This window comes from Musa acuminata, chromosome BXJ1-7 (assembly GCF_036884655.1).
Source record: "Musa acuminata AAA Group cultivar baxijiao chromosome BXJ1-7, Cavendish_Baxijiao_AAA, whole genome shotgun sequence".
Classification (NCBI taxonomy): Eukaryota; Viridiplantae; Streptophyta; class Magnoliopsida; order Zingiberales; family Musaceae; genus Musa; species Musa acuminata.
Genome location: NC_088333.1, coordinates 1527281 through 1550494, shown reverse-complemented (window position 1 = coordinate 1550494; position 23214 = coordinate 1527281). Strand labels below are relative to the sequence as shown.

Sequence of the window (23214 nt, the reverse complement as noted above, 5' to 3'; positions counted from 1 at the left end):
CTGGGTTTTATTTATTTTTTTATTCTTTAAAAATTAGGAGAGATAAGAGACCTTATTTATCGAACGGAGCGAAGTCCGGTTCACAGACCTTCTTTTCCGGTTCATAGGACTTGCCGTTCGATAAGCGCTTTATGACACATGAACGGCTCGAAATTGGATCGATCCACGAATTGATGAGTAATCAGACCGATAAATAGGTACAAGATTTGGAGGTCAATAATGTCTTTACGTCTAACATTTTTTTTCTTAAGTTTATTATTCACGATCTTTTTTACTATTGATATTTTTTTTAATATTATTTTATTATTTATCATCCTTATATTTTTTCATAACTCGTATTTCATCCTCTCTATCGATCCTACTAACGTCACCCATCTACTCTTCGTAAACTTTGCTTATCGCTTATCGTCCCTTTGATGCCTTTCGTTCATCGTCGATATCTATACAATAATTTTTGAATACTCATCATAAATATAGTCATAGACGATATTATTTTATTATCAATATTGTTTGTCACTATTATCATTCGACATTATTTAACCCCGCTTGTCATCCCCTTGATGTTCTCCTCCAACGAAAAAGAGGAATGATATTTATATTTATTTTAATATTAAAAAATATTATAGAAAATAGTAAAAAAAGATAAAAACAGTGAAAATTTTTTGGAGACCTTAGCAAGTTTACACTACGATTATCCTCACGATAATATGATCAAATTTATATTTCATAAATTAATATTTTATTATATATCATGGTGGGATCTCCTCCTTATTTAGAAGCTTGATTATAATGTCAGTATAAATCCCACTTTTAATCTTGTATTTTCATTTGTATCACATGCTCAATTTTAACTTTATAGCCAAAAGTTCAACCTTCCACATTGCTCTATAATTGAAGTTAAACTACAAAATTAAATGCTATTTATATTTATATATATATATATATATATAAGTTAATTTGTGTTAGATTTTGAATCCCTCTTCATCGACTACAGTGTCTTTATATATGTTTACAGTGATTTTGATGAGTGTTATTGTGGAGGTGTCGAGACAATGTAATTTTACCAAAAAAAAAGAACATTATAATTGGCATATAAGGGAAGGTTTTTTTTAACATGTTTTTATTCATAAACCAATAAGAATATATTCAACAAAGGTTGATAAATTAGTTTGTATTATATTTTAATTCTTTCTTCTTTGATTTAAGTTTTCTTATACGGGCTTATAGTGATTATGCGAAAATATCATGAAACATTGTAGCTGGGCATGTAAGTCTACGTTATGACATACTTTTGTTTCTAAGTCAATATATTTCTTCCACAACAAATCTCAATAAACTTAAGATATCTGCTGACAAATTATATATTTCTAAAAAAATAGTAAGTAGATGTTTTAACTAAAAATTAATTATGTTTGTAGTTTTTAGTTACTGTGGTTTCATCCATACCATAAAAACACCATGATCGGTTTTTAGATCACTCTATAGGAAAAGAGAAAAAAGAGAGAGTGGATAGATGGACTGTCTTTTCAATGATATTTTGAGGATTAACTCAAATAAGGAGCACGATAGAAAAATACCAAAAATGAAAGTACCTATTGGAAAAAAAAAAAAACTTTTAAAAATAATATTTTTAAAATTTTTTTATTATTTTTAAATTATCGCCTCGTAAAAAAATGTAAATAACCTTTTTTTTAATGTTCTAAGTTTGAAATTTTTTAATATTATAAAAAAAATATTCTAAGTTTGAAATAAAATATTCTAAGTTTGTAGTGTTAGAACTTTGAAAATATTATAAATTATTTTTAATCTCATAAAACATTCTAAGTTTGAAAATTTTTTCATAGAATATTTTTTTTAGAAATTATCATTTTATCCATTTGGATCACTACCCTTCGTCATGTTTTCGCTCGCACTTAGTTCTACTTTTGTCCTCATCGACCACCCTTTTCCGCTTCATGCCTGGTTGCCTCACTCGTTGGTTCTTATTATGATAGATTACAATCCTTATACGAAGAAGGAGAGATCGCTCATTGGTCCTCATGTAACAATCGCATAAATGATTATCGACAAGGAAAGAGTCTGAAGAAAGAAAAAATAATGATGAATTTAATAAAAAGGAGAAAAAGGCCAACGAGGTTCGTGAAAGTGGCTCTTGTGACTCCTCTTACTTCGTGCATAGTCCACGATCGATCACGCCGAGGGTCGACGAGTTTGGTTGCTATGCGCAGGAGAAGATAGGGTTGGGGTTAAGCTACAAAAATTTTCAAATATTATAAGAATAAAATGATCTTTTAACGAGTATGATCAAAACGTTAGTTATTTTAAAAAATTCGACCATATTATAAAACCTTCGTGTGTATATATATATATATATATATATATAATTAATTAATTAATTAATTAATTAATTAATTTGGATCAAACACGGGTAGGCAAGTAAAAAGAAACTCGCCACTTTCCGCCATCACCTCCGCCTATCTCCTTCCGTAGGGAGCCCTTTCTTGGCCGTTGCTCCGTCTCTCTCACATTCCTCATTTCTGGCAGCCCCCTCTGTTCCCCTGCCCAACCCCCACCCTCGCTCTGATCCGCTCGTCCGTGTCATTCTCCGACAACCGGTGCCATGGCGGCGAAGAGGAGGAGCGGTATTTATGTACTCAACGATCTCCTCTTCGGTCGAGCGCTGCGATTACAACGACCTCCGGTTCATTACCGTGGGCGTTTTCCCGCAGGACCCCGCCCGCCCCCTCTCGTGAAGGCATGATCGAGCACGCGCCTTCTGTTTCGGTTGGGGCATAGGTGGCTGGAGTAAGGGAGACGCCAGCCGTGGCGGCTAAGCTTACGGACCTACGTACGGTTCAAAATGACGTGAGAGCCGTAGCCAGTTCTGGCCACCCTCTCTAAACGCGATCCCTTCATTGGCAACAGAATGGGTTACACTACCTCTCCATGATGGACGAGGAGGAGGAAGAGGAGTAAAGCATAAACTTGGAATGTCGGCAGCTAATTCTCTTATACTTCAAGTCAGAAAGAGACCACCACCACCACCATTGCCGCCATCTTCTCTTCTACACTTGGAAGCCAAGCCAAGCCAAGGTATTGCTCTTCTGAACAGACGAGCTCTCCTTTGTGAATGGCTTTTTCCTGTAAAGTAACCTCCTTTTTGCTTCTTGCTTCCCTTCTTGATTTATATTGGATCCCTGAGCTCCCATCGTCTAACAGGTAGCTTGCAGCACAGATCAAATTTCTAGCCGAGGTGTATGGAGAAGTCATCGGGCTTGTTCATGTTTCTGATGCTGCTCATGTTGATGATAAAGGTCAGTTTTAGTGATGAGGAGAGTTTTACTCCTGACGAAAGTCGGCTCTGGTTTGATGGAGATGGAGAAAGCGAGCTGGAAATAGGAGAACTTTCCTATGAAATGGATTCAGTTCTAATGCGAGGAAGTGAACGGGTGGCACGTATTCCTGTGAATGTCGATAGCTTTGGCGCAGTTGGCGATGGAGTAGCAGATGACACCCAGGTGCAGTTACAGCACCCAGTTCTTGACTATTTTATTTGAAATATCTTTCTTTCATTAATATTTTCTTTTTCAGTTGAAAGTCTAACCTGATGATCTGATAAAAAAAATCTTGGAGATAGCAACAACCAACGCAATTTGAGCCTCATGCCAAGCAAACACTTATCTAGCAATGTTTCTTAGTTTAATCATCTTGAATTTATAGAGGTTTTTTACAGTAAGTTAGGATTTGTTTTAGTATTTAAGTTTTTTCTTTAAGTTGCTTACGCTCTCATCATTTTCACATGAACATGACATAATTGTTTCAACAAGACGCAGACCAACCTTGTCCATTATGTGGTCACAATGTGATGGAGGCTGTAGATATCCAATGAATCTTATAGATCTTAATAAATAAGATACTTGGGAGTTTAATTTATAAACTTCAGGATGCTAATTCTTTTAGATGTACCTAAAACAACAGCTTTAATGCAAGTATCTAATCGAGAGGAATATGTATGGTATGTTGCAGATCAGCCAGTAGCCTGATAGATTTGTCCCACTAAATTAGCATACCTATGTGTCTAAGGTTTTGTTGTACTAGTGGTAAAGGTAAATTTTGTTTGAGGTTCTTCAATGTTTAAGGATCAGTGAATGACAACAGTGATGCCTCTTGGCAAAAAAGTTACCTCCATCCTTCCAAGACTGGCTCTTCATATTGAAGCCTCAAGATTCAAAAAGCCAGTGAGAATACAGTGTTAAAATTAGGAGTAATACTGCTCCAGTATCATGTTTACTTTATGCATATGTTAGTTCTGCTACCGTGTGTTCGGGCTTTGATTGATATCTAAAATTTCTTGCAGGCGTTTCGAGATGCTTGGGAGACAGCTTGCTCTTTGAAGAATGCAGTATTTCTCGTGCCTGAGCGGCGGCATTACAAGGTTAATGCCACTAAGTTCAGAGGGCCCTGTCAAAAAAATCTAATTGTACAGGTACTAGTTGTCTTTTTTTGTTACCTTATGCATTGCAATGTATACGTAAGAATCCTGTGTATGCTGCTGCTTTTCTTACAATTATAGCAGACAAAATGTATATACAACACATTTGCCTTAAAACAATCATGAGTTCTAATGAAAGAGTCCATTTGGGAATTGATCAGGTGAGTGGGACCATAGTGGCACCAGATGAGCCCAAGGATTGGGATCTCGAACACCCGAGAATGTGGCTCTTTTTTTCAAAGCTAAAGGGGGTCAAGTTCCAAGGTGGAGGGATAATTGATGGCTCTGGTAGCAAATGGTGGGCTGCTTCATGCAAGATTACGACAACCAATGTGAGAGATAACTTGTCATCTATCTTGATGTTTCTTTTATTCTGTGCTATTTGCTTCTTTCTCACATGTTCTTTTTTTTATTTTGCTTATTTGCAGCCATGCAAAGGGGCTCCCACGGTATGATTTTCTTGCATGCTTCTTTGGTAGGGTTATTATGGATGGACTTTAGCTGCATACATGGAAAAATATGTTCATTAAATCATTTTTCGTGGTCCAAGGGCCCATTAGTTGAGATATTTCCAATGAAACTCATTGGAAATTGTCTCTAAATCATGGTTTAACATAGCAAATAGTGAACCCTTATGTTTGAGGTCAGATCCTCATGGTGATAGATTATTGTGTTACTCAGGCAACCAGGAGTGAAGAGATTCCAGAAATAAACCTTTCTGGAAATAGTTAGAATAGGTGGAAAAAATTGTTGGCCACGTTAATACTTTGTGCTATCTGATGATCCAAAATTGGCCAAGGACAAGGAGAGGATTACTTTGTTACTCAGGCAACCAAGAGTGAAGAGATTCCAGAAACAAACCTCTATGGGGATGGGGAATTCATGATTTTTCTTTCTTGGAAGAGGTGCAAGAAAATGTTGGCCACATTGGTATTCCATGTGATCATACGATTCAAAATTTGCCAATGACAAGGATAGGAACAAACTTTGGATGGATAGAAGTTAATATGTATGTTTCAGTAGATATGTGGATTCAATGTGGATGTGTGATGAATGATACGAGTTAGCTTTAGGATGGATATAGTTATAGTCTGGCATACATCAAATATGTTACTAGGATGTAGTTATGATAGTAACTCGAGTGTATGAATAATATTAATTTCAAGACTTCCTTTCAAGCAAGAGATTGGAAGAAAAAATTCTGAACTTTTATAACCTTGCTATCATACCAATCAACATCTTAAACTATACGATGCTGTAGGAAATTTGAATCATGAAAATTACTGAATAAGAATTCATCAATAGCACCTACATATCTACCAAAGACAATTATAAAATATTAACAAAAGCACCGATAGTTACAGTGACCAATTGTTGCAGGCACTTACAATCGATTCGAGCTCTGCAATAAGGGTAAAAGGCCTCACCGTACAGTCTGCTCAGCAGATGCACTTCACAATATCTCGGTCAGATGCTGTACGAATATCTGGAGTGCGCATATTGGCCCCAGAAGATAGCCCCAATACAGATGGCATTCATATCACCGAGTCATCTAATGTTGCTATCCAGAATTGCCACATTGGAACAGGTACATTACACACCTGATATATGTTTTTTTCAAATGCTTGTATGTGGCGATTGTGTCATTTTGAAGTTGCATGCATGTCTGTTCTCCAGAAAAGTGTTATGCAGGTCGATGAAAATAGAAATCAGAGTTATCTCTTTTCTGATAATTTTTGCATCTTTCTGGACCAACTTTCTGGTTAACCTGCATGATTGTATCACCTGTAAATACAACCAAATAGGGTTATTTAAGTGAAGAAACATAACTCAGAAATCCATATACAGTAACAAACAATGCACATATTGTATCGTGGGATTACTTATCAGCGTGGCAGCCTCAACGTGAGCAATATCTTCTTAATTATAAACCCCTACCAGATAAAGGTTGTTGAACCTGAATGAAAACTTTTGTTGTTGTTGTTGTTATTGTTTTGCCGATTACATGTGCCTTTCTAGATGTATTTTTTGATATAGTGACTCTGATTATGGTTAGCTATAAGCAAGAAATTGTTGACAAGGAAATGATTTTGTTGATCAAATAGGGGATGATTGTGTTTCAATTGTGAACGCTAGCTCAAATATCAAGATGAAGAACATTGAGTGTGGGCCAGGGCATGGAATCAGGTACCACTAAGTATTAGGCTCAAAATATATAAAAAAGCTTTGGATGAAAATGTAACCTGCAAGTTTAGAATAATGACATGATTCCTTTCTGTTGGAAATGGATGCTAGCATAGGGAGCCTAGGGAAGGACAATTCAACAGCAATAGTTACAGGTGTTGTCTTGGACACGGCTACACTCACTGGCACTGAAAATGGACTAAGAATCAAGACGTGGCAAGTAAGTACTATGCAGGCATTTGCTTGATATCTTATATGCTTTTGGTCTCCAGGGAAAGGAAACTCTCATTATAGGATGTGACCTTACAACTTATTATATGCATGGTTAACTGCCTAAGATCTCAAATTGCTGAACAGGGGGGCTCAGGATATGTTAAGTCAGTGCGCTTTGAGAATGTGAAGATGAATGATGTCAAGAATCCAATTATCATAGACCAGTTCTACTGTGATTCCCCAAAAAGTTGCAAGAACCAGGTGAGAAGTCATTTTAGTTGACTACTTTGTTTCATTAAGATACAGAGAACATAACTGATGTTTATGTATCCAATTGCTTGCAATTACTGCTTCAGCTTTAGGTTGGGCTAATGTATGTTAGAAAAATGGGTAAAAAAATGTGATGGTAGAAAGGCAAACTAAATTTTCCAGTGTTTGTACCTTTCCTAGTAGTCTAGAAAGTATGATAACGAAGATCTAGCTGCAAGAAAAGCTACTAAACAAGGTTATAATTCTAATTTGTGATTACAGGATAAGTATTTAAGTATGCTTACTAAGGTATCGACATCGTGTACTAATCTTGCAGAATGTAATTGTGGTTTTGGCAGCCTAAGCATTTCCATTATTCTATACTTTGCCCTTGTCTGGTTGATGGGTTGGTCTAATTAGCAAAATATTTCAAATAACAACATCCTTATCATGAAACCAATTCGGTTGCTGAGTACCAAATTCTCTAAAACTTCAACAAAGAACATTTAGATGAGATGATTTGGTAACTAGGATGGTTTCTACAAAGTTTATTTATCTTTCAATCCAGTGATCTTCTCTTGTTGAGTAAATTTTTTTAAGATAAGCTATTCAGGTTGCTTTGTTTTTTGTGCTCATTATTTTTCAGACATCAGCAGTGAAGATAAGCCAAGTCATCTACAGGAATATAAGCGGGACGTCCAGGACTCCTAAAGCTATGAAATTTGCTTGCAGCGACAGCGTACCATGCAGCAACATTGTTCTGAACAACATTAACCTTGAGACGGAAAATGGCACAGCAGAAACCTTCTGCAACTGTGCGATGGGATTCGACTATGGGATCGTGCAGCCTAAGGCAGATTGCCTCAAGTCCTCCAGCTGCGGTGGAGTCGAGGAAGACAACCAGGCGCAAACTCATGATCCTATCCACACAGAGCTGTGATTTGGATCCTTAAAAATCCATCACAAAACAGTGAAGATGAAGATTCTGCTTTATCATGGAGTGCTGCTAGATTCTAAGCAGATATTAGCTGGTCAAGTTGTCTATCAAAATTGTTTGAGTAGCTATGATAGAACAGTTGAAAAAACAGAAATAAACATTAATATATTTCTGTGACTTCATAATTATAATTTTCGCTTTCTTTGAAGAAAAAATAGCTCCCTAGAATGTTGGTGGAAGGATGAGCTCCAATCTAATTGCAAACCTTAATTACACTACATATATATCGATCCTTCTCGAGTCACATTGACGGCAAACACAGTGCACTAAATTCATTTAATTTTTTTTATTTATTCTTTTTCAAATAAGATAAAATGAATGGGATGAGATATATATAATTCAACTATGACAACTTTTTTCTTTGGATCGTAACATCTATTTACTTTATAGGACCTTATTGAATCAAACAATTAAGGTAAGCTAGAAAAGATTTCATTCTTACAAACAAGTTAGTGCCACGAACATCAAAGTGGATCAAATCTACTGGTTGATTACATCCAGAAGTTGATGATTGCAATTGGTGTCACATCATCATCAACAGTGTGGCCACATTCCTCACAGCAAATCACAAGAACAACATCCTCAGAGATTCCCACCAAGTCCCGCAACTTACAGATACAACACATCACAGCATCTAAGAGAAGGGACACAGAGAAGGAGGTCATCACAGTTGGCCTTCGGTGCCTTCAAGCACTGGTTAAGAACAAGCAAGATATTGTTCGATGAAGGGCATGAAACTCCGACAAGAAATGCTCGCAGGGATTAAAGAAAGACCACAATGTGATTCGAGACATTTCTCTCCACACACCTGTCCGATTGAGATCAATAAAACACCCTCGTCATCTCATTAATTAGCCGAGTCTAATTCACGAAAGGAGCATCAGAATAAAGACATGATGGCGACACAGAAGAAAGGATGAGCTTTAAGGTGACGATAGGAGTATTCTTTGATGATTTGAATGATAGAGGTTCGAGTTATGTGATCGATCTTTCTTGCTCACACTTTGCAGTGAAAGACACTCATTTGATGATTAAGATTCTTAACACAGTTGAGCTATATCCAGAACTCTCCATGACTACAAGTCATGATTCCCTTGACACTGTGCTTCACTTGCCTGCGTATAAGAAACTTATCTCCATAAACGAAAAGAGAATGGACCCGTCTCTTTCCACCGGGCTTCTCTCTCAAGCACCCTCCACAGTCTACCTTCCTCAACCTCTCCTCGATTCTTACTTATCAGTACACCAAGAGAAAAGGAAGGGAAAAAAAGAAAGAAAAAGGAAGGTATCGATTCTCTAAAAGAATTCTCATTCCCACTAAAGGGAGAAACGGATATCATATCTCTCTATCATCTTTATCGGAATCTTACGTAGCTCGTTTTTCTACGATATAATGATATCTAATTTAAGCTCGGGAGAGTTATTTTTGTCAATTTTCACAATCCTTTTTTTTATTTTAGTACGTGATGGAGATGGAAAATGACATGGAAACTTCACAAGTGTCTAAATTAATGAAACCATATAACATGAGGATATCATTAATCATTTATCATCTAATCTTTCGTGTAATATCTAGGTTAAAATAAAAAAAATTTAAAATCTATCTTTCATAGATACGCCGATATGGATATGAGTCCAAAGTACTTAATTATATGTTATTTTTACTCTTGTTTACATAGATAAAATATTAAACTAATATTATTAGAGATGATTAAATATCGCTAGAATATTTAATGAAATATTTTATCCATTCACTATTATATATAAGAGCTAACTTTTAACGTAGTCAAGGGATCATTTATTTTTCACCACTCATTAATATATTCACATATTTCTGGCTACTAACTTAAGAGTCGAAATAATTATATTAGAAAATCTCTCATGGCCTTGATTTTCATACAAGTAGCATACCAAAAGCTTGATATTTTCACCTTAGAGGCATCTCGGACATTCTTGCACACATGGGTATGTATTATGTTAAACTAACCAAGATGTTAATGATATTTTGTTTATAATATTTTTGGTATTAGATGGATGGTCTGATGTCATAGGAATTTTCGTTCACTAAATCCCTCAATGATTACTCGAGCGAAGAGGCTTTGCCCCCGACTTATAACACTTTCATCCAAGGGGGGTAGCATCCACCCATTCATATATTGGTGCATCCACCTCGGTGCAGATACCGATATGATACTGGCACATATTCAATGACTTGAGATTCTCACCCTTGGGGATAACCCCAAGCCATCTGCTTATCTTTGTTGAGTTCTTAAATCTCACTCAGTAAGTATATATGCTAACAAGCATGATACAAACACCCTTACGGGTAGCCCCCAGCCATCTACTCATCTCTATCAAGTTATTGAACCTCATTTAGTAAGTATAAATGCTAACAAGTATGATACAAGTCATCACTTCACTTTTGCCCAAGTTATTCTAATAGATGGTGCCACCAACTCAACCATAGTCCTTAGCTCCATCGCCACTAGCACCCATTAAGATTCTTCAATCCAATGTGGTGTCGACATCTCAAGAGCGTTCGAAGCCTATTAAACCATTAACCGAGGGGCACTTCACTCCCTGACCATAGATTCAACAAACTATACTGCCCTTAGTCTGCCCCACCTAAATCTAAGGCCTAATCAACAAACTTAATGGAGGATTCTATATGGATCCAATTAAGACAAATGGATCGACGTTTTGATAAGATGTGATGAGAACTCCAACGATCAAAAGAGGACTTCAGGTCAATAGTTGGTCACTAAAAAAATTTAAGAGGAACCGATTTCAATGAACTTTTGTCTCCCATCTTTGGAAATGTTCGATGGTAGTGTTGATTCAATAGAGCACATTATAGCTTTCCACACTCGGGTGTCATTATATGACACCCTAGGCTCTCTAATGTGTCACACCTTTTTTATTGTGTTAAAAGGCCCAACATGAAAATGATACATTTGCTTGTAGCTACTTTCTATTTGTTTTTTTAGTCAACTGATGAGGAATTCAAACTTCACTTCATTGAGACATACATCCTCAATCTTTAGCGATAATACTCCTCGAACTAAAGTAGGGGGAGGAAAAAATACTCATAAACTTCATCATATGATTCGCCAATAAGATCCAATGCATAGTAGATGCTCACCCATATCTTTATGATGGGGCTTAGGCTCCTTTGTCTCTTTTAGTCATTGATAGAAGGCCACCAATGATTATACCAAAGATACCTCAAAAAACCAATCAATACACTGTCATCGAGGCAATGATCTCAAGCAAGCATGAGGAGTCATGCAAGAAGTTGAAGCAGGAGTGACCATAATTAACCTTAACCCCAAGATCATTACAACGGAGGAGAAATGAATGATCGGAGTTACCTCACCCAAGGTCCGAATTGACCCCTTTAAATAAGACTAGAATTAAAGTTATTCTATAAATAAATGAAAATGAGCTCTGAAGGGACCCTCACCTAGTGAAGATTCTATCAACGAAAAGAGATAGGTCTAAATACTATCGGTTCTACCAAGATCATGACCATGACCATGACCACGACACTACAGCTTGTCATGATTTTAAAGAGCAAATTAAAGAGCTCATAGACACCTAGAGTGGCTCATTCGAAAGCACCAAGAACCCTCACTCTAAGAGGCAAATTGAAGTCATCATTGAACCTACCTTAGGGAAAGGGGAGAGACAACTCTTTGGGTCATAATTATGCATGAACTACCACTAAAAAGTTCTTAAGGACGAAGGGTGACCTAAAAATAATCTTCAAGGAGGAAGAGACAAAGTACCTCGACCTGAATTATGACGATGCCTTAGTAGTCTTTATGAGGATGATTAACACTCAAATGAAGAGGATCATGATCGACATAGGTAGTTCTATTGATATCCTATACTTTGATACTTTCAAAAAACTTATATTGTTAATTAACGATCTTTATCTCATTGACTTCTTCGCTAACGAGATTCACTAGTGACTCTACCTTGCCTCTTGAAAATATGAACCTACATATCATATTTGGAGATGAGCCTTGTTCCATAATAATGCTGATTAAGTTTATGATGGTGGATATCCCTATATGGGATCACGATCATAGGCTACCTCACACTATACAAATTGAGGGCGATGGTATTAACTTACCACATAGTGATAAAGTTCCTGATGAGGGTCGAATTAAAGAGTTAAAAAATAACCCAAGGGAGTCACATAGTGCTACCTGATAGCAACCTCTATATAAAAGAAAGCTTGACCTAGGGCACCACCTATGGACCCTTGAGATATAGTAAAGTCCATCCCACATCCATGAGTCGATGGAGTCACTGATTAAAGCACCCCTAGATAAAACTCGACCTTACCGAACTATTGAGGTTGGGGTAAACCTTCTTGAGGAGAGACGGGTATAGCTAATTAACTTTATCTAGGAGAATATTAAGATATTCGCATGATCACCGAGAGATATTCCAGGAAATCAACCCCAACATAGCTCAATATCACATGAACATTTTCCTTGAGACATGACCAATAAAGCAAAAGCCTCATAATTTTACTTCTGACTGTTAGTAAATAATTATTGAGGAGATAGACTAGCTATTATGAGCATGGTTCATTATAAAGAGGCAGTACCCCTGATAGCTTGCTAACGTTGTACTCATTAAAAAATATAATAAAAATTAGATGATGTGTATTAAATATACCAATCTCAATAGAGCATGCCCAAATGACAGCTACCCACTTTCTTGGATTGACCAGTTGGTTGATAATATCTCGGATCATATGTTCCTCACCTTTATGGATACATACTCAGGATATAACTAAATCATAATGACACTGAAGGATTAAGAACATACCTCCTTCATTATAAATTGAGGATATATTGCTACCAAATCATGCGCTTTGGTTAAAAAATATAGAAGTATATACAAAAGGATGATGAACAAAATGTTCAAACATTAGGTTAAAAAAAATGTTGAAACTTATATGGATGACATAATAGTGAAGAGCAAGATGATTGACTCGTATCTAGTAAATTTGACCGAGATATTTTAAGTTATACAAAAGTTTAACATGTGCCTCAATCCAACCAAGTGCATCTTTGGAGTTAACACGAGGAAGTCCCTCGGGTTTATCGTTCATCAAAGAGAAATAGATACAAACCCCGAGAAGGTACAAGTCATATTAGATATGTACTCACATTAGTTGGTAAGAGAGGCTCAATTACACATTAGTTAGTAAGAGAGGCTCAATAATTAATTGGTCAGTTAGGAATGCTTAAATAATCCTTATCTCGATCCAACGATAAGTAGTCACCTTTCTTTTGGGCATTGAAGAAAAGGATTTCCTATAGACCGAAGAGTGATAAGATATATTCAAGAAGTTGAAGGGCCACCTCGGTAAGTTGTTGCAACTCACTTTTTTTACCTTAGGCTAAATTTTAGGTCTCTACCTCACTACTATCGACCTAGCTATTAGCTTGGTGTTAGTGTAGGGCAATACATGGAGGTCGGGCATCCCCAACCCTCGTTAGTGTTTGCCTAATGCGTGGAGGTCTAGTGTCTTCAACCTTCAGAGGTTGGCAATTCAAGGCACAAGTTAGGAATAGATTGATCCTTGACCCTCGTTAGTATTTGCCCGACGCATGGAGGTCGGGCATCCCAAACCCCTATCGATTATTTAGTTGATGTGTTGAGGTTGGGCATCCTCGACCCCCATTGGTGTTCACTTGGTGCGTGGAAGTTGGGCATCCCTAGAACTCGTTGGCATTCGCCCAATGGGTGGAGATCGGGCATCCATGACCCTCAAAGGTTAGCACTTGGAGGTCAACGATTCAAGGCATAAGTCGGGAGTAGGCCAAGCATCCTTAACCCCCATTGGTGTTCGCTCGATGCATGGAGGTCGAGAGTCCTCGACTCCATTGATATTCGTCTAATGTTCGACTCCCAAGCATCATTAACCTCTATTAGTATTCCCTAACCTTCATTGGTGTTCACTCGATGTGTGGAGGTTAAACATCAGTAAACCTTGAAGGTTGGTGCTCGGAGGTTAGCGATTCAAGGCATAGGTTGGGCATCCTTGACCCCTATTTAATTATTCACCTGATGCATAGAGGTCAAGCTTTCTCGATCCCTGTTGATGATTCGCCCGACACGTGGAAGTTAGGCATCCCCGACCCTATCGGCATTCACCCAATGTATGAAACTTAGTGATTCAAGGTACAGGTCGAGCATCCCCGATTATCATCAGTATTTGCTCAATGTGCAAAGTTGAAGAATCAATTGAAGAAGTATAATATTACGTGTTAGGATGAACAAAATGTTGCGAGAGCCCTTGAAAGCACAACAAGGATATCGTCAATCATTCACTATCTGACATGTGTCTTTCACGTGACGTCCAACTTAGAAAAAAGAGAGAAAAATTATCCCTTACTAATCTACCCACGTGGACATGGGTCTAAAGCAAGCATTTATAAGTTGTCTTCACCCTTGTTGTCTACGTAGGTAAGGTTAAACTGAGGTTGTTAGATGCGATTAAATGTTGCTTGCTTGAAAAATATTTTATGAAATATTTTATCCCTTCACTACCAGGTATAAGCGTAAACTTTGAACATAGTCAATGAGATTATTTTTTTTCACTACTCGCGAACATATTCACTTACCTCATGTTACTAATTTGGATATTGAAGAAACTGAATCAAAAAACCTTTTTCAACCTCGATCTTCGTATAAGTTATATGATACTTCAATAGCGTAATATTTTTACCTCAAAAGTTTCTTAGATAATTTTAAATATATGTATCTCGGTCTCATTGAATTAATCAAGATGCCAATGACATCTTTATATAACAATATTGAAATATCGATCATTATTTAATAACAATCAGATTTTAAAGCGATTCCTAAGTCATCAGTTTTAGATGAATCAGCCGTTGAATCTGAAAGAGATCACGGCCTCTGACTCGACGCGCGTCCACCACTTGCCATAATCCAGCGGTTAGTCCCGTCACTGACTTGGCGGTGACTCAGACCTGCCCATAAACAAAGAAGGAGGCAGACATACCACGTAGCTATGGGAGGCACAAAAATAATGGCAGTAGTCATGCATTGTTGTACACCTTCGCCTGCAACCGTGTCATAATTGAGGGCAGCTGTGCCGCTAATGACGTGACGCAGCCTTCCAACTATTACTGCTGCCTTGGGCTGTAACTTTCACGGCACGCCAAGCTGAGATCGGTGCAAGCACACGGCGCCATCGCAGTGAAGGCCGCAGCATCTCAAAGCGTTTACTCGCAGCGAACCAAACTCTTCGATCGGAAACCCCGCAAAGTATCTTGATTCCACGGCAATACGACAAAGCCACGCGTCAAAGGATTTGCGGCGGCGGTTCGAGCTCGGTCGGCGACGGGAGAGCATATAATGCACTCCCTCTGCTGCCTTCTCCTCCACACCTCGTGAGCGTGCGTCGCGGTCGAGTGTGAGGAGGTCGGTTCGCTTCCCTTCCATCTCCTTCACCTCATCTATCTCTTGTTGCTGCCTTCCCTCCTCCTCGAGAGACCTACCTCAAAGAAGAAGAAGAAGATGACAGTGACGCAGGGGATCACGATCATCGACGGAAACCTGGTGGTCCAAGGGAAGACCATTCTCACCGGCGTCCCGGACAACATCGTCCTCACCAACGGAAACGGCGCCGGCCTCATAGCCGGGGCCTTCATCGGCGCCACGGCCTCGGATAGCAAGAGCCTCCATGTCTTCCCCATGGGCACCCTTCGGTAAGTCGCAGCTTCTCAAATCCACCTTCGTGTAAGGAGATTAACGTTGCCGGTGCGGTCGATCGTTCACCAGGGGGGTCAGGTTCATGTGCTGTTTCCGGTTCAAGCTGTGGTGGATGACGCAGCGGATGGGCACCTGCGGCCGGGACGTGCCGCTGGAGACGCAGTTCCTGCTGGTGGAGGCCGACGGCTCGGCCAGCCAGGAGGAGGCGTCATCCACCGTCTACACCGTCTTCCTTCCTCTCCTCGAGGGCCAATTCCGTGCTGCCCTGCAGGGGAACGAGAAGGACGAGATCGAGATATGTCTGGAGAGCGGTAAGCAGACAAATTCAACGGGAAAGACAGTCAAATATCTGCTGCTGGTCTGAGTTTCTGGTTCGCTTGGTTGTTCGTGCAGGAGACAAAACAGTGCAGACGAAGCAGGGGATGCACGCAGTCTACATGCATGCGGGCGCCGACCCGTTCGAGGTCATCAGCCAGGCGGTCAAGTACGCCGTGCTTGTTAATTCGGTGGCTAAAAGAGGTTTCCGTCTTCTTTCTACTAATCAAACTGCTGTGGTTAAAATGCATCGAACAGGGCGGCGGAAAAGCACCTGCAGACTTTCCACCACCGTGAGAAGAAGAAGGTAAAACGGCAATTCCCGTGATGGGAAAACTCCCACTTTTGTCTTTGTCCGGGCGTCTCATGTAGCCTTCTTTTGACTGATGGGAATTAACGCAGCTGCCTTCACTCCTGGACTGGTTCGGGTGGTGCACATGGGACGCCTTCTACACCGACGTCACGGCCGAAGGTGTGGACCAAGGCTTGCAGAGGTGAACTTTCTCTCTCCTCTTCGCCAGACAGCCCATTTGGTGGCCGTGAATCGATCGAAACCTTTCCTCCATTCTGCAGCTTGTCCGAGGGCGGTGCTCCGCCGCGCTTCCTCATCATTGACGACGGGTGGCAGCAGATCGGCACCGAGGTGAGGGATCAAACGGCGGCCGTCGTCCAGGAAGGAGCACAGTAGGAATCGGGAGCCTTTTTCTTCGTCTTATTTTTTTTCGACCCCACATGTGGGTCCCGCTTATCCTGCCTTCTAGCTTCCATGTGATTGAAGGACGAAGTGGCGGCCACCGTCGTCACCAATCACAAGGCAGAGGAGCGAGGCGGGTAAGCCAAGATCTTTTTATTGGACCTGTCGTTAACCGGGGTGGTTCTTTGGCGGTGGCGTGGTAAATGTACATCGCTGTTGACCAGGTTCGCCAGCAGGCTCACGGGGATCAAGGAGAACGCCAAATTCCAACGAAAAGATGGGGAGATCGACCAGTGCAGTGGCCTCAAGCTGGTCGTCGATGAAGCCAAGAAACACCGCAATGTCAAGTGGGTGCTCTTCCAATCCTCCTTTGTTGATGTTGATGACGATTTAGTGACAGAACTGTGTGCTTCAGGTATGTGTATGTGTGGCATGCAATGGCCGGGTACTGGGGCGGGGTGAAGCCGGCGGCGGAGGGGATGGAGCACTACGAGAGCGCGCTGGCCTACCCGCTGCAGTCGCCGGGGGTGATGGGCAACCAGCCGGACATCGCCATGGACAGCCTCTCCGTTCACGGGCTGGGCCTCGTCCACCCCAAGAAGGTCTTCAGCTTCTACAACGAGCTGCACGCCTACTTGTCGTCCTGCGGCGTCGACGGCGTCAAGGTGGACGTCCAGAACATCATCGAGACGTTGGGGGCCGGCCACGGTGGCCGCGTCTCCCTCACCCGCGCCTACCACCAGGCCCTCGAGGCTTCCGTCGCCCGCAACTTCCCCGACAACGGTTGCATCTCCTGCATGTGCCACAACACCGACGGCCTCTACAGGCAACGCCTCTAACTCTCTCTGCTGCTGCCCGTTGATGACACCAATGCTTGTATTTGTATTACCAACTTGGTTTGGTCGGTGCAGCGCGAAGCAGACGGCGGTGGTGAGGGCATCCGACGACTTCTATCCGAGGGACCCGGCGTCGCACACCATCCACATCTCCTCCGTGGCCTACAACACCCTCTTCCTGGGGGAATTCATGCAGCCCGACTGGGATATGTTCCATGTAAGTAGAAGAATCAGTTCTGCCATGAAAACTGTGTACCAATATGAGTTCTGCTGAGACGAGCATCTCTGTTTCCTCTGCACAGAGTCTCCACCCAGCAGCAGAGTACCATGGCGCTGCTCGAGCTGTTGGCGGCTGTCCCATCTATGTCAGGTAAGCAGCTGCGATCGGTCGTTGCTGCAGTTCCCTCTCTTGAAATTAAAGCTTAGCGCCAAGTTGATCCTCTTCGCTCTCAGTGACAAACCGGGACACCATAACTTCGAGCTACTGCACAAGCTAGTCTTGCCCGACGGCTCCATCCTTCGCGCCCAGCTCCCCGGCCGCCCAACACGCGACTGCCTCTTCTGCGACCCAGCCCGTGACGGCACCAGGTCGGTGGTCTCTTCCTTCCTTCCCCATTCCACGCGAAGTGACGAGCTACAGAGACGACGCTTGACACATCTCGCCCGTGCAGCTTGCTCAAGATATGGAACGTCAACAAGTGCTCTGGCGTGGTGGGTGTCTTCAATTGCCAGGGTGCCGGCTGGTGCAAGCTCGCCAAGAAGACATGCGTGCACGATGCTACCCCCGGGACGCTCACCGGCGCCGTCACTGCCACAGATGTCAACACAATCGCCCAACTCGCCGGCCCCGACTGGGACGGCCAAGCTGTCGTCTATGGCTTCAAATCAGGTTTGCGTCGCTCATTCTGTTTTCTGCTCTTCGCTTGATAGCATCGAAAGATATGCTCGATCCATAGTGCTGTTTCTTTCTCTTGCATTTCTCAGGCGAGCTGATTCGGCTGCCAAAAGGCGCAGCTCTGCCGGTGACTCTCAAGGTTCTCGAGTACGAGGTCTTCCATGTCTGTCCTCTCGAGGTACATAACTCGATCCCTCCTTCAATCCTTCACTACACCTCGCAGCGAGGGGTCATCTCCATATTCCTTGTGCGTGCATGCATGCGCAGAACATCGCCCCAAACATATCATTCGCGCCGATCGGTCTGCTGGACATGTTCAACGCCGGTGGAGCGGTGGAGCACTTCGGCGTGCAGGTCACGTCGGCCGACGCTGTGGACGGAGACAACGGCAGTGCCCTCGGCGAGAACCGAGGGAGCACCGCGAGGGTGGTCCTCCGGCTGCGCGGCTGCGGCCGTCTCGGGGCGTACTCGTCCCAGCGGCCTCTCAAATGCACTCTGGATTCCTCGGACGTGGAGTTCGGCTACGAGGAAGAGACTGGGCTGCTGACCATCAACTTGCCGGTGCCGGAGAAGGAGATGTACAAGTGGAGTCTGGAGATCCAAGTTTAGCGGCACTTAATGATCGAGGGGTTGAGTGTGACGGAGATCGAAGGTGGATGTAGTGATGTCTGATGAACAACTAGCATCAAATAAACTCTCTCTCTCTCTCTCTCTCTCTCTCTCTCATATGGACTAATTAAATTGATGGCATGTGATTTCCAAACACATCTCATCCTCTTATCTTCTTCCCAAATCTGCCTAAACTATCGATAGTAATCATGATAAGACTCGGCTGACGTCAGCCGAGGATAGTAATTATGATAAGACTCGGCTGACGTCAGCCGACGCCTCACGCCTCGATCGACGCAATAGCACCCGGTCAAACGAACCGGAACACCGGTCGAGGCGCATTAACGCCTACTCAGGCTCGGTTCTTCACGTCACGCCAACGCCTATGTCAGACGCTACCAGCATGTCCCCTGCAGGCGGGCACATCAAATAACAGTAAGCTTCCCTATGAATACCCTCGCATTCTGAACAAGAGGGGAGAACGAAAGAGACACACCAAACAACTTCTTCATCTGAATCCCCCCTTCACGTCAACTAACTTGATCGTCGGAGGGGTCGGGCCGAGCACCCTGACCCGACCTTTGTGCAGGAGCGAAGTCGAAGGTCCTCGCAGGACGCATAGACGAGGAGTCCTTGCTCGAAGGAGTCAACGACCCTGTTACGGTAAGTAACTTTTTAAGCCGTGGCCTCGGGGCCGTCGCGGCTCGGTTCGAGGGTCCGGATGATGGGGATCTCGGGCGGCGTCCCTCGGGGTCTCCCGGCGGACGAGCTCGGTGGTTCGGGTCAGGAGGTTGGTTCGGCAGTTCGAGTCGGCGGTTCGGGTCGGGAGGCAGCTCCGCCGCAGCTCCGAGAAGAGACGACACCATCTCGCACCTGCACACAGGCCGGGCCGGGAGCTCGACCCGACCCCTCCGACGATCAAGTTAGAGGAAGATGTGGAGTGGGTTGTGGATGAGGCAGAAGAAGAGCCTCTGTGTGTTGAGTGTGTCCTCCCCCCCTTTCTCTTTAGAGTTTGGGGGTATTTATAGATGAAGTTTGATGTTACCTGACGTGGTCGTCTGCAGGGCAGGACTGTACCTTCGGTGGCGTTTGACATTGCCACTGGGGGTTGCGTGGGAGGCCGAGCTGCCGCAGGGTATGGCGAGCCTCGGGCAGTGTGTCGCTCAGGGGGTTGTTGTCATAGCGCGTCACATCGCCATTTTTGCCCCTATCATATGCCCCCCCCGAAAGAAGCTATGCGTCGGTTCTTGCATGCAGGGGGTCCGATGCATGGCTTTTTACTTCAGGTGGGCTGGTCATGCGGATCCGAGGCGTACGACGCAGGCGGGCTAGCCGCGCGGACGCGTCTCGTGCAACATGGGGCCGAGGTGTGCAACTCAGTCAGGAAGCCGAGCAGGGTTGGACTCGGGGCCGATGGAGCCGATGAGTGCCGAGGAGCACAGCGCAGGCGGGGTGACCGCGCAGGTGTGATCTCGGGAGGCGTCGAGCCGAGGGCCGAGGAGCACAACGCAGGCGGGGTGACCGCGCAGGTGTGGTCTCGGGAGGCGTAAAGCCGAGGGCCGAGGAGCACAACGCAGGCGGGGTGACCGCGCAGGTGTGGTCTCGGGAGGCGTAAAGCTGAGGGCCGAGGAGCACAACACTGGCGGGGTGACCGCGCAGGTGTGATCTCGGGAGGCGTAAAGCCGAGGGCCGAGGAGCACAACACTGGCGGGGTGACCGCACTGAAGTGCCTCGGGCATTACGCGACCGAGGAGCAAGGCGGGGGCGGACTGACCGCGCTGAAGTGCCTCGGGCATTACGCGACCGAGGAGCGTGACCCAGCCGGGCAGACCGCGCTGAAGTGCCTCGGGCATTACGCGAGCGAGGAGCGTGACCCAGGCGGGCAAACCGCGCTGAAGTGCCTCGGGCATTACGCGACCGAGGAGCAAGGCAGGGGCGGGCTGACCGCGCTGAAGTGCCTCGGGCGTTACGCGAGCGAGGAGCGTGACCCAGGCGGGCAAACCGCGCTGAAGTGCCTCGGGCATTACGCGACCGAGGAGCAAGGCAGGGGCGGGCTGACCGCGCTGAAGTGCCTCGGGCGTTACGCGACCGAGGAGCAAGGCAGGGGCGGGCTGACCGCACTAAAGTGCCTCGGGCATTACGCGACCGAGGAGCGTGACCTAGGCGGGCAGACCGCGCTGAAGTGCCTAGGGCATTACGCGACCGAGGAGCAAGGCGGGGGCGGACTGACCGCGCTGAAGTGCCTCGGGCATTACGCGACCGAGGAGCAAGGCAGGGGCGGGCTGACCGCGCCGAAGTGCCTCGGGCATTACGCGACCGAGGAGCGTGACCTAGGCGGGCAGACCGCGCTGAAGTGCCTCGGGCATTACGCGACCGAGGAGCGTGACCCAGGCGGGCAAACCGCGCTGAAGTGCCTCGGGCATTATGCGACCAAGGAGCAAGGCAGTGGCGAGCTGACCGCGCTGAACTGCCTCGGGCGTTACGCGACCGAGGAGCAAGGCAGGGGCGGGCTGACCGCACTAAAGTGCCTCGGGCATTACGCGACTAAGGAGCAAGGCAGGGGCGGGCTGACCGCGCTGAAGTGCCTCGGGCGTTACGCGACCGAGGAGCAAGGCAGGGGCGGGCTGACCGCACTAAAGTGCCTCGGGCATTACGCGACCGAGGAGCGTGACCCAGGCGGGCAGACCGCGCTGAAGTGCCTCGGGCATTACACGACCGAGGAGCAAGGCGGGGGCGGACTGACCGCGCTGAAGTGCCTCGGGCATTACGCGACCGAGGAGCAAGGCAGGGGCGGGCTGACCGCGCTGAAGTGCCTCGGGCATTACGCGACCGAGGAGCAAGGCAGGGGCGGACTGACCGCGTTGAAGTGCCTCGGGCATTACGCGACCGAGGAGCGTGACCCAGGCGAGCAGACGTGGTCTCGGGCACCATGCGGCCGAGCAGCACGACACAGGCGGACAGGCTGTACCGAGGTGGATCTCGGTAGTGTGTGTTGCCGAGGTGCTCGGTGTGGGCGGTCTACGACCGAGTGGCGAGACCCTGGTGAGTAAACAGCCCTGAGATAGACTCGGCCGTGAATATGGCCGAGGAGCTCGGCGCGGGCAGGCTGGACGCGCAGGCGTGTCTCGGGGGGTATGGAGCCTAGGGACATGACGCAAACGGGCTGGCGGCGCTGGTCTGTCTCGGGAACATGGAGCCAAGGAGCACGACGCAGGCGGCTGGCGGTGCAGGTGTGGTCTCGGGCATTGCGCGACCGAGGAGCACGACGCAGGCGGGCAGACCGCGCGGACGTGGTCGCGAGGGCCATGCGACCGAGTAGCACGACGCAGGCGGGCAGGACGCGAGGGCGTGGTCTCGGGCACCATGCGACCGAGGAACACGACAGAGGCGGACAGGCCGCGCCGAGGTAGATCTCGGCAGTGAGTGGCCGAGGTGCTCGGCGTAGGCGGGCTGCGACCGAGGGGCGAGGCCCAGGTAGGCCGCCTTGAGGCAGACTCGGCGGTGAATATGGCCGAGGGGTCCGGCACGGACGGGCTGGCCGCGCAGATGTGTCTCGGGGTTTATGGAGCCGAGGGGCACGATGCGGGCGTACTGGCGGCACTGGTCTATCTCGGGAACATGGAGACAAGGAGCACGACGCAGGCGAGGTGACCGCGCAGGCGAGGTGACCGCGCAGGCGTGGTCGCGAGGGCCATGCGACCGAGTAGCACGATCAAGCGGGCAGGATGCGAGGACGCGGCCTCGGGCACCACGCGGCCGAGGAACACGACAGGCGGTCGGGCCGCGCCGAGGTGGATCTTGGCAGCGAGCGGCAGAGGTGCTCGGAGCAGGCATGCTGCGACCGAGGGGCGAGACCCAGGTGGGTAGGCCGCCCTGAGGCAGACTCGGCGGTGAATATGGCCGAGGGGTCCGGCGCGGACGGGCTGGCCGCGCAGTCGTGTCTCGGGGTTTATGGAGCCGAGGGGC

General features: G+C 45.4%; 2 protein-coding genes across 3 annotated transcripts; both read left to right on the top strand.

Annotated features, from left to right (window-relative positions):
- The first annotated feature begins 2503 nt into the window (after nt 1-2503).
- LOC103990887 (probable polygalacturonase At1g80170) lies at nt 2504-8246 on the top strand. Of its 2 annotated transcripts, XM_009410177.3 has the most exons (10): nt 2508-3093; nt 3220-3518; nt 4358-4486; nt 4654-4824; nt 4921-4941; nt 5873-6080; nt 6598-6679; nt 6788-6896; nt 7034-7150; nt 7785-8244. In XM_009410177.3, exons 2-10 carry the CDS (start codon nt 3258-3260, stop codon nt 8076-8078), a joined length of 1392 nt encoding a protein of 463 aa, XP_009408452.2. In that variant the 5' UTR covers nt 2508-3093; nt 3220-3257; the 3' UTR covers nt 8079-8244. The 2 variants fall into 2 exon arrangements, with proteins under 2 accessions (XP_065046633.1, XP_009408452.2); XM_065190561.1 differs by lacking the exon at nt 4921-4941 and having other exon boundaries at nt 2504-3093; nt 7785-8246.
- Nucleotides 8247-15378: 7132 nt separating this feature from the next.
- LOC103990888 (probable galactinol--sucrose galactosyltransferase 2) lies at nt 15379-19353 on the top strand. Its single transcript, XM_009410179.3, has 14 exons — nt 15379-15895; nt 15969-16210; nt 16293-16383; nt 16473-16521; nt 16617-16708; nt 16788-16898; nt 17133-17255; nt 17324-17734; nt 17820-17961; nt 18047-18114; nt 18198-18332; nt 18416-18633; nt 18729-18817; nt 18907-19353. Exons 1-14 carry the CDS (start codon nt 15705-15707, stop codon nt 19246-19248), a joined length of 2304 nt encoding a protein of 767 aa, XP_009408454.2. The 5' UTR covers nt 15379-15704; the 3' UTR covers nt 19249-19353.
- The last annotated feature ends 3861 nt before the right edge of the window (nt 19354-23214 follow it).

What these genes read in the sequence shown, in the direction of transcription:
- LOC103990888 (XM_009410179.3), top strand. Translation starts at nt 15,705, where the DNA reads ATGACAGTGACGCAGGGGATCACGATCATCGACGGAAACCTGGTGGTC. An exon ending in GTCGTCCAGGAAGGAGCACA is followed by an intron (nt 16,899 to 17,132) that starts GTAGGAATCGGG and finishes GCTGTTGACCAG; the next exon opens with GTTCGCCAGCAGGCTCACGG. An exon ending in CGTCTATGGCTTCAAATCAG is followed by an intron (nt 18,634 to 18,728) that starts GTTTGCGTCGCT and finishes TGCATTTCTCAG; the next exon opens with GCGAGCTGATTCGGCTGCCA.
- LOC103990887 (XM_009410177.3), top strand. Translation starts at nt 3,258, where the DNA reads ATGGAGAAGTCATCGGGCTTGTTCATGTTTCTGATGCTGCTCATGTTG. An exon ending in GAGTAGCAGATGACACCCAG is followed by an intron (nt 3,519 to 4,357) that starts GTGCAGTTACAG and finishes AATTTCTTGCAG; the next exon opens with GCGTTTCGAGATGCTTGGGA. An exon ending in AAAAAAATCTAATTGTACAG is followed by an intron (nt 4,487 to 4,653) that starts GTACTAGTTGTC and finishes GGAATTGATCAG; the next exon opens with GTGAGTGGGACCATAGTGGC.